At 38.2% G+C, this 10622-nt stretch overlaps 1 protein-coding gene across 1 annotated transcript in view; it reads left to right on the top strand.

Moving 5' to 3' along the window:
• Positions 1–9727, top strand: part of ddx41 (DEAD (Asp-Glu-Ala-Asp) box polypeptide 41) — a 26282-nt gene extending 16555 nt beyond the window's left edge. Inside the window, exons 12-17 of the mRNA NM_001440901.1 lie at positions 1086–1157; positions 1232–1328; positions 3618–3767; positions 5404–5475; positions 5627–5737; positions 9457–9727. Coding sequence (NP_001427830.1) covers positions 1086–1157; positions 1232–1328; positions 3618–3767; positions 5404–5475; positions 5627–5737; positions 9457–9593 — 639 coding nt within the window. The 3' untranslated portion in view covers positions 9594–9727. The remainder of the gene's footprint in view (positions 1–1085; positions 1158–1231; positions 1329–3617; positions 3768–5403; positions 5476–5626; positions 5738–9456) is intronic.
• The last annotated feature ends 895 nt before the right edge of the window (positions 9728–10622 follow it).

Below are 10622 nucleotides of genomic sequence, written 5' to 3'. Positions count from 1 at the left end.
TTTTATTTTTGTATTTATCGTTTTTAATGTATGCATTATTTAATTTATTTTACTTTATTTTTGTATTTATTTATTGTTTTTAATTTATGCATTATTTTATTTATTTATTTATTTATTTTATTTATTTTTTTATTTATTGTCTTATGTACTTATTTTATTTTTGTATTTATTTATTTTTTTTAATTGATGCATATATTTTTTATTAATTTTTCAAATTTTTTTGTCTCCTGTGTTTTTATTTTTGTATTTATTTATTGTTTTTAATTTATGCATTATTTTATTTATTTATTTGCTTTATTTTTGTATTTATTTATTTTTTTAATTTATGTATTATTTTATTTATTTTACTTTATTTTTGTATTTATTTATTGTTTTTAATTTATGCATTATTTTATTTATTTATTTATTTTACTCTATTTTTGTATTTATTTATTTTTTAATTTATGTATTATTTTATTTATTTCACTTTATTTTTGTATTTATTTATTGTTTTTAATTTATGCATTATTTTATTTATTTATTTACTTTATTTTTGTATTTATTAATTTTTTTAAATGTATGTATTATCTTATTTGTTTTACTTTATTTTTGTATTTATTTATTTTTTTTAATGTATGTATTATTTTATTTATTTTACTTTATTTTTTATATTTATTTATTGTTTTTAATTTATGCATTATTTTATTTATTTATTTATTTTACTCTATTTTTGTATTTATTTATTTTTTTAATTATGTATTATTTTATTTATTTTACTTTATTTTTGTATTTATGTATTGTTTTTAATGAATGCATTATTTTATTTATTTATTTATTTTTGTATTTATTTATTATCTAATGTATTTATTTTATTTTTGTATTTATTTAGTCTTATGTATGTATTTATTTTATTTTTTGTATTTACTTATTGCTTTAATTTGTATAATTTTATTTATATAACATTTTAGCATTTATTCATTGTTTTAATTTAAAGTAACATAATTCATAATATTACTCTATTAAAGTAAGCTTTAGTGATCAGAAAGAGACTTTATTAAACAGAAAACATAATAAAATATAAACATTAATGTGTGTTTGTGTTTTAGGAAGTGGAGTACGTGAAAGAAGAGGCCAAGATGGTTTATCTGCTGGAGTGTCTTCAGAAAACCCCACCGCCGGTACGCAGACGCTCGCTGCTCTTATTATATCCTCAGAAACGCATAAATAACCTTTCTTTCTTCCTGTTTCTCAGGTATTGATATTTGCAGAGAAGAAAGCAGATGTGGATGCAATACACGAGTATCTGCTGCTAAAAGGTGTGGAGGCCGTGGCCATTCATGGAGGAAAAGGTACAAAAATCATCATCTGAATTACAGCTGCATGGTATTGGAATAAAAACTTTACATTGCAGTATTGTTTTACTCTATGATTATAAATACAATTTCACCAGGTGACTTAAATAGATCTATTTGCAGTTAGGTCTGTTACAATAATCAATATATGGACTTATCGCACAACACATGGACATGACCTCAATTATTTTTAGGGATGCAATATACACTCACCGGCCACTTAATTAGGTACACATTACTAGTACCGGGTTGGACCCCTTTTGCCTTAAGAACTGCCTTAATCCTTCATGGCAGAGATTCAACAAGCTACTGGAAATATTCCTCAGAGATTTTGCTCCATGTTGTCATGATAGCATCACACAGTTGCTGCAGATTTGTCGGCTGCACATCCATGATGCCAATCTCCCGTTCCACCACATCCCAAAGCTGCTCTATTGGATTGAGCTCTGGTGACTGTGGAGGCCATTTGAGTACAGTGAACTCATCGTCATGTTCAAGAAAGCAGTCTGAGATGATTGAGCTTTATGACATGCTGCGTTATCCTGCTGGAAGTAGCCATCAGAAGATGGAGACACTGTGCTCATAAAGGGATGGACATGGTCAGCAGCAATACTCAGGTAGGCTGTGGTGTTGATGCTCAATTGGTACTAATGGACCCAAAGAAAATCTCCCCCACACCATTACACCACCACCAGCAGCCTGAACCGCTGATACAAGGCAGGATGGATCCATGCTTTCATGTTGTTGAGGCCAAATTCTGACCCGACCATCCAAATGTGGCTGCAGAAATTGAGACTCAGGTAACCACCTGGCACCAACAACCATACCTTGTTCAAAGTCACTTAAATCCCCTTTCTTCCACATTCTGATGCTGGCTTTGAACTGCAGCTGATGCTCTCGACCATGCCTACCTTAGAAATTTGCATTAATGAGCAGTTGGTCAGGTGTACCTAATAAAGTGGCCAGTGAGTGTAAATCGCACATACATAAAAACCAGTTTTAGCAACATTTCAGCTGATTGTGCAACATCTCTATCTCTGGAGGTGTCAGTATGGTTAAAAACACTGTAGTATTTACTGTAAATGACTATAGTATTTTCTCATGTGGGTGTCTGACAGCTGAAAATAGATCAGGCAGCAGATTTCACAGCCTCTGTTACTCTTCATCTTGTTAACATTTATTATTGTTTGTTTAGGATATGCGTTTTCACATTCTGACTCCAATGCCTGATTATTAAACTGTTAAAATGGCTATAATTAAATGAAATGTTCTTTATAATTAAACATGATGTGTTTTTGGAACAGTGCGCTTGCATTGTGATATTATATTGTCATTCTGGCGTAAAACAGCCTTAAAATGACAACAATATCGTTTATCGTAATATATTTAGGTGCAGTTTATCCTACAACACAATATACATATCGTGACCGGCCTAATTGCAAAGTCATTACTGTGGATTAATTGGGATGAGTTTGCAGGGGTGTGACACATTTATTTTTATGCAAGTTATATTATACTTATATACTATACTATATGTTATTATATATAAGACACTATAATGACATGTAAAGGCTTCACTAGGGTAATTAGGGTAAAGTTAGAGTAATTAGGCAAGTCATTGTATAACAGTGGTTTGTTCTGGAGACAATCCAACACTAATATTGCTGAAGGGGCCAATAATATTGACCTTAACATGACTTTAAAAACAGCTTTTATTCTAGCCCAAATAAAACAAATAAGACTTTCTCCAGAAGAAAAGATATCTATCTATCTATCTATATATATATATATATATATATATATATATATATATATATATATATATATATATATATATATATATATATATATATTTTTTTTTTTTTTTTTTTTTTTTTTTTTTTGTTAGACTGGATGTGTTGTGTTCAGTTGCTCAGTTGTTTGATCTCTTGTTTCTCTGGTTGGGCTGTGTTAATACACTCTGGATGCTGTAAAAACACACACACACACAGACACACACACAAACACACACACACACACACACACACACACACATACAAAAAATTAAAAGCTGCTTTTACTCTAGCCAAAATAAAACAAATAAGACTATCTCCAGTAGAACAAATATTAGAGGAAATAAAATACTGTGAAAAATCTTGGTGCTCCATTAAATATCACATGAATATTTGTAAAAGAATAAATATTTCACGGGAGGGTGAATAGTTTTGACTTTATATAGTAGTTTCCGACTGGTTAACACAAAGATCAACAACTCTATTTATAATAAACTCTATTTGTGCTTTTCAGATCAGGAAGAAAGAACCAAAGCCATCGAGGCCTTCAAAGAGGGAAAGAAAGATGTTTTAGTGGCCACAGACGTCGCTTCCAAGGGTCTGGATTTCCCAGCTATACAGCATGTAGTCAATTATGACATGCCGGAGGAGATCGAGAACTACGGTAGGTGTTTTTCTTAGTGCTATTGTTTATTTCATGTCTTAAAGGGCACCTATGGTAAAAAAATCTACTTTTCAAGCTGTTTGGACAGATCTGTGTGTTGGTATAGTGTATAGACCGTCATACTGGGGTGATATGAACACACCCAGTCCTTTTTTTTCAATTTAACTACAAAAAAAGGGTCGGCCAATTGGAGCTGTTTTCAAATCGATCGCACCATTATGTAGGTGTGCGATCCCCCCGCCCACCGAATTGATTGACAGCTGCGCTCATTAACATGTTCCGGTAGTCACGTGTATATGTCAACAAGACCAGGCAGACATACGCAAAGCAACCGGGAATAAAAGCTCTGTTCTGTTCGCTAGGATCAGCAATCATCATCAAATGTGATTAAGAGTGAGTTTCACACGTTTAAAGTGTTTTAAAACAGAGTATGTGTGTAATTAATTACAGCGATTTACTTCAGCTTTACTTCATCAGCACAGCCGCGTGTCAGAACAATTATAAAAGACGCTTCAATCCCGGTTTGTGGAAGTTAAATCAGGTTTATTTTGTACATTAGCATAACAGATATCCACACTTGAGGTTAGCCTTAACTAGGCTAAGCGCGCTCTGTCTGTCTGTCTGTCTGCCTGCGTGTGTGTGTGTGTGTGTGTGTGTGTGTGTGTGTGTGTGTGCGTGTGTGCGTGTGCGCGTGTGCGCGTGTGCGTGTGTGCGTGTGCGCGTGTGTGCGTGTGTGCGTGTGTGCGTGTGTGTGTGTGTGTGCGTGCGCGCGTGTGTGACTCATCAATGCATCTTCACAATACTGATTAGTAAAGGTTAGTTCTTACTGTAGTATCTCACAAACGCTACGTGAGACCTCCTTCCTTTAAGTCTGTCTGTTGTCTGACGCAGTTGAGGGAGGAGGCATGTAGTGGGCGAGAAAGTGGGCGGGAAAGAATCGTCTTAAAGGCGCAGTACGACAAAACCACCCCCTGCTGGAAATCAGTATAAAACAGCATCTTGTAAAAGGTATAATGAAAAATCTGATGGGTATTTTGATCTGAAACTTTATATACACATTCTAGAGACGCAAAAGACTTATATTAAATCTGAAAAAAGGGGCAACCTAGGTGCCCTTTAAAGGAGACCTATTATGCTAAAGTCACTTTTATAAGGGGTTTAAACACAGCAGCAGTGTGTGAATATAGCCAGCCTTCAATGCTAAACATGAATTAATGTGTGTTTGTTGTAATCAGACTTGATGCAGAAACACTGTGATTGACATTCTCCCTTTGTACGTGTCATCAGAGGGGGAAAGCCCCGCCCACTAGTGCCAATCTCTCCATCTCATTAGCATAACCAGCAGCCCTGAGTGAGAAGCAGCATCAACTAAACTAAATTGGCCGTAGTGTATGAGTGTGTGTGAATGAGTGTGTATGGGTGTTTCCCAGAACTGGGTTGCATCTGCTGCGTAAAACATGCTGGAATAGTTGGCGGTTCATTCACAAAGGGACTGAGCCCAAGGAAAAGACTCCTCAGAAATCATGTTAATAAAGCTCCAGCATTATATTGTATTTGTTTATAAATAACTGTGTTTAGGTATATATGTGCTTGTATATGTCCACATATGAAGTTTATGTATTGTGTATATTCACAGTCCACAGAATAGGCCGCACAGGTCGATCCGGCAAGACTGGAATCGCCACAACATTTATCAACAAAGGATGTGGTGAGTGTTTATTTCTGTATCCTGATGACTGGTCTCTCTTTCTGTGTCAGCTTCGGGTCATGTTTCACTTCCTCTGCTGACATTAAATCACACACACCCAACGATAAACACATTTGCATATATAAATATACCCAGTCTCTCTGTGTTTTAGATGAGTCTGTGCTGATGGATCTGAAGGCTCTGCTGGTTGAAGCTAAGCAGAAAGTTCCTCCGGTTCTGCAGGTTCTGCACACCGGAGACGAGACCATGCTGGATATTGGAGGTATGACTGATGCACGTATTGCTGAAAGTGTAAAGCACACACTCAAGAAGGCTCCAGCTTGTTGTAGTTGTGCGGCTCTAATAGTTTCTGAAACGTCAGCACTGATGGTGCGCAATAAATACACTCCTCTAGCACTTCATCTTATTTTAATCCCGCATTCACAGCTACGTACTTGTTAAGTGTCCCCTGTTTATAGCTGTATATTAATATACGTACACATATATTGCTCCACCACAACACCAAAACAGAGCGGCTGTGTTGCTGAAAATAACAGTGCGACCGCTTTAGGCTCAGTGCGGAATAAGAGCAGAATGGCTGCCAGAGTACAACATTAAAACAAACAAACAGACGGGTCATGACATTTTCATTATCTTTCAAATAATTGTCAAGTGTTTAAGAGAGAAATCTGATTAAACAAATGAAAGAGTAGATCTAATCACTGATTTATTTTCTCTTTGTCATGATGACAGCATATAATATCAGACTAGATATTCTTCAAGACACTAGTATACAGCTTAAAGTGACATGTAAAGGCTTCACTAGGGTAATTAGGGTAAAGTTAGGGTAATTAGGCAAGTCATTGTCTATCATTCTATCTGTTCATCCATCCATCCCTCCATTTCTCTATCCATCCATCCCTTTATCTCTATCTATTAATCTGAATCCACCCTTCCATCTTTCTATTTCTCCATCCATCATCCATCCATCCAAAACATATCCATCTCTCCATCCATACACCAATCAATTTATCCACCCACTCATCCATCCACCCATTCATCCATCCATCTCCATCTTTCATCCATCCACCCAAAACCCATCTATCTCTCCATTCATCCACGCATCAATTTATCCACCCACTTATCTATCTATACACCCATTCATCCATCCATCCATCCATCTCCATCCTTCATCCATCCACCCAAAACCCATCTATCTCTCCATCCATTCACGCATCAATTTATCCACCCACTTATCTATCCATACACCCATTCATCTATCCATCCATCCATCCATCTCCATCCTTCATCCATCCACCCAAAACCCATCTATCTCTCCATCCATTCACGCATCAATTTATCCACCCACTTATCTATCCATACACCCATTCATCTATCCATCCATCCATCCATCTCCATCCTTCATCCATCCACCCAAAACCCATCTATCTCTCCATCCATTCACGCATCAATTTATCCACCCACTTATCTATCCATACACCCATTCATCTATCCATCCATCCATCCATCTCCATCCTTCATCCATCCACCCAAAACCCATCTATCTTTCCATCCATTTACCCATCAATTTATCCACCCACTCATCCATTCATCCATCCATCCATCTCCATCCTTCATCCATCCACCCAAAACCCATCTATCTCTCCATCAATCCACCCATCAATTTATCCACCCACTCATCCATCCATCCATCCATCTCTTTATTCATCTACCTATTTAATCATCCATCCAACCATCCATCTCTCTATCTTGCCATCCGTCATCCATTTACCCAAAACCCATTCACCCACCCACCCATTCATCCATCTCTATCTTTTCATCCCTCCTTCTCTCCCCATCCATCCATCCACCCACCCATCCATCTCTCTCTCTTCATCCATCCACCCAAAACCCATCCATCCATTCATACCTCCATCACTCGCTCTCCACCCATCCATTCCCTCATCTCTCTACCTGCCCAAAACCCATCCATTCCTCCATCATTCCCTTTCTTCATCCATCCATCCCTCCATCCACTTACCAACTCTCCTATCCATCATTCCATTCATCCATCCACCCACCAATTCATGTCTCTATCCATCCTTCCATCCATCCACCCAAAACCCATCCATCGTTGTATCCATTTATCATTACAGTCATTTATTATTACTTCAATCCACCCATTCATCCATCTCTATCTCTCCATCCATCCACCCAAAACCCATCTATCTCTCCATCCATCCACCCATCAATTTATCCACGCACTCATCCATCCATCCATTCATTTCTTCCCATCTATCTGTCCATATCTCTATCCATCTACCTATTTATCCATCCATGCAATCATCCATCTCTCTATCTTGTCATCCATTAACCCAAAACCCATCTATCCACCCACCCATTCATCCATCTCTATCTTTTCATCCCTCCTTCTCTCCCCACCCTTCAATCCATCCATCCGTCCATCCATCCATCCACCCACCCATCATTCCATCTGTCCACCTACCCATCCATCATTCCATCCATACACTTATCCATCTCTATCTTTCATCCATCCACCCAAAACCCATCTGTCCACCCATCCATTCATCCCTCCATCACTCGCTCTCCACCCATCCATTCCCCCATCTCTTTACCTGCCCAAAACCCATCCATTCTCCCATCATTCCCTCTCTTCACCCATCCATCCATCCATTCACCAACCCTCCTATCCATCATTCCATTCATCCATCCACCCACCCATTCATGTCTCTATCCATCCATCCATCCATCCATCCACCCAAAACCCATCCATCGTTGTATTCATTTATCATTACAGTAATTCATTATTACTTCAATCCACCAATTCATCCATCTCTATCTCTCCATCCATCCATCCATCCACCCAAAACCCTTCTATCTCTCCATCCATCCACCCATCAATTTATCCACGCACTCATCCATCCATCTATCCATTTCTTCACCCATCTATCCGTCCATATCTCTATCCATCTACCTATTTATCCATCCATGCAATCATCCATCTCTCTGTCTTGCCATCCATCATTCATTAACCCAAAACCCATCTATCCACCCACCCATTCATCCATCTCTATCCTTACATCCCTCCTTCTCTCCCCACCCATCAATCCATCCATCCACCCGTCTATCCATCCACCCATCATTCCATCTGTCCACCTACCCATCCATCATTCCATCCATCCACTTATCCATCTCTATCTTTCATCCATCCACCCAAAACCCATCTGTCCACCCATCCATTCATCCCTCCATCACTTGTTCTCCACCCATCAATTCCTCCATCCTTTCGTCTCTTCACCCATCCATCCCTCCATCCATTCACCAACCCTCCCATCCATCATTTCATTCATCCATCCACCCATTCATGTCTATCCATCCATCCATCCACCCAAGACCCATCCATCATTGCATCCATCCATTACACTCATTGCAATCATCATTACTTTCAACCACCCGTTCATCCATCTCTATATCTCCATCCATCCATCCATCCACCCAAAACCCACCCATCCCACAATCCATTCATTATTCCATCCATCCACCCATTCATCCATCTCTATCTCTCAATCCATCCACCCAAAACCCATCTACCCATGTATCTAACTGTCCGTCCATCGATCTATTTGTCTATCTGTCCATCTATCTGTCCGTCTATCTATCAGTCTATCAATCCATCCGTCCATTCATCCATCCATCAGCCATCTTTTTCTTTCTTTTTTATCTATTTATCCATCTATCTATCTATCTATCTGTCCATCCATCGTTCCCTCAGTCTGTCCGTCCGTCTGTCTGTTACTCCAGATTTAAGTGTCATGTTCCTCCCTGTTGTTGTATGTGTATGTAATCATATACTGGTGTTTTTTCTCATCTCTGTTTCTTTATTAGTCATCAGATAAAATATCATCAGTGAATCATTTTCATCCTTCGTTATTCTAAAAAAGTTGCTTTATCCTGCGTGTGTTTTGTGTGTTTTGTGTTCAGGGGAGCGCGGCTGTACCTTCTGCGGAGGTTTGGGTCACAGGATCACAGATTGTCCCAAACTGGAGGCCATGCAGACCAAACAGGTCACCAACATCGGCCGCAAAGACTACCTGGCCAACAGCTCCATGGACTTCTGATGCCGGGGGCTTTTATTCTGTACACACATGTATTATTCTGCTGGAAACTGTACATTACTGTTGATCTTCTGTGAATCTGTCTATCAGTGTTTTACTCAGTCTAAAATAAAAGAGAAGCTGCATTACACTGAGAAGATGATGTCAGTAATGGTTACTGTTATATGAATGACGTTTTCAGCGCGTTTGCAGTTATGAATTGCATAAATTAAATGTCTGTCTGTCTGTTTATCATTTTATTATTCTATCTGTCTATTTGTCTATCTGTCTGTCTGTCCGTCTGTCTATCCGTCTGTGTCTGTCTTTCTATCTGTCTGTATCTGTCTGTCTGTCTGTCTGTCTGTCTGTCTGTCTGTCTGTCTGTCTGTCTGTCTGTCGTTCTATCTATCTGTCTATCTATCTGTCTGTCTGTCTGTCGTTCTATCTATCTATCTATCTATCTGTCTGTCTGTCTGTCTGTCTGTCTGTCGTTCTATCTATCTGTCTATCTATCTGTCTGTCTGTCTGTCTGTCTATCTATCTGTCTGTCTGTCTGTCTGTCTGTCTATCTATCTATCTATCTATCTGTCTGTCTGTCTGTCTGTCGTTCTATCTATCTGTCTGTCTGTCGTTCTATCTATCTATCTGTCTGTCTGTCTGTCGTTCTATCCGTCTGTCTGTCTGTCTGTCGTTCTATCTATCTATCTGTCTGTCTGTCGTTCTGTCTGTCTGTCTGTCTGTCTGTCGTTCTATCTATCTATCTATCTATCTATCTATCTATCTATCTATCTATCTATCTGTCTGTCTGTCTGTCTGTCTGTCTGTCGTTCTATCTATCTATCTATCTGTCTGTCTGTCTGTCTGTCTGTCGATCTATCTATCTATCTATCTCTCTATCTGTCTGTCTGTCTGTCGATCTATCTATCTGTCTGTCTGTCTGTCTGTCTGTCTGTCGTTCTATCTATCTATCTATCTATCTATCTATCTATCTATCTATCTATCTATCTATCTATCTATCTATCTGTCTCTGTCTGTCTGTCGTTCTATCTATCT

Source organism: Danio rerio, chromosome 14, assembly GCF_052040795.2.
Source record: "Danio rerio strain M-AB ecotype USA chromosome 14, GRCz13ab, whole genome shotgun sequence".
Lineage (NCBI taxonomy): Eukaryota > Metazoa > Chordata > Actinopteri > Cypriniformes > Danionidae > Danio > Danio rerio.
The sequence above is the reverse complement of the archived record's forward strand: the minus strand, read 5'-3'. Positions and strand labels throughout refer to the sequence as shown.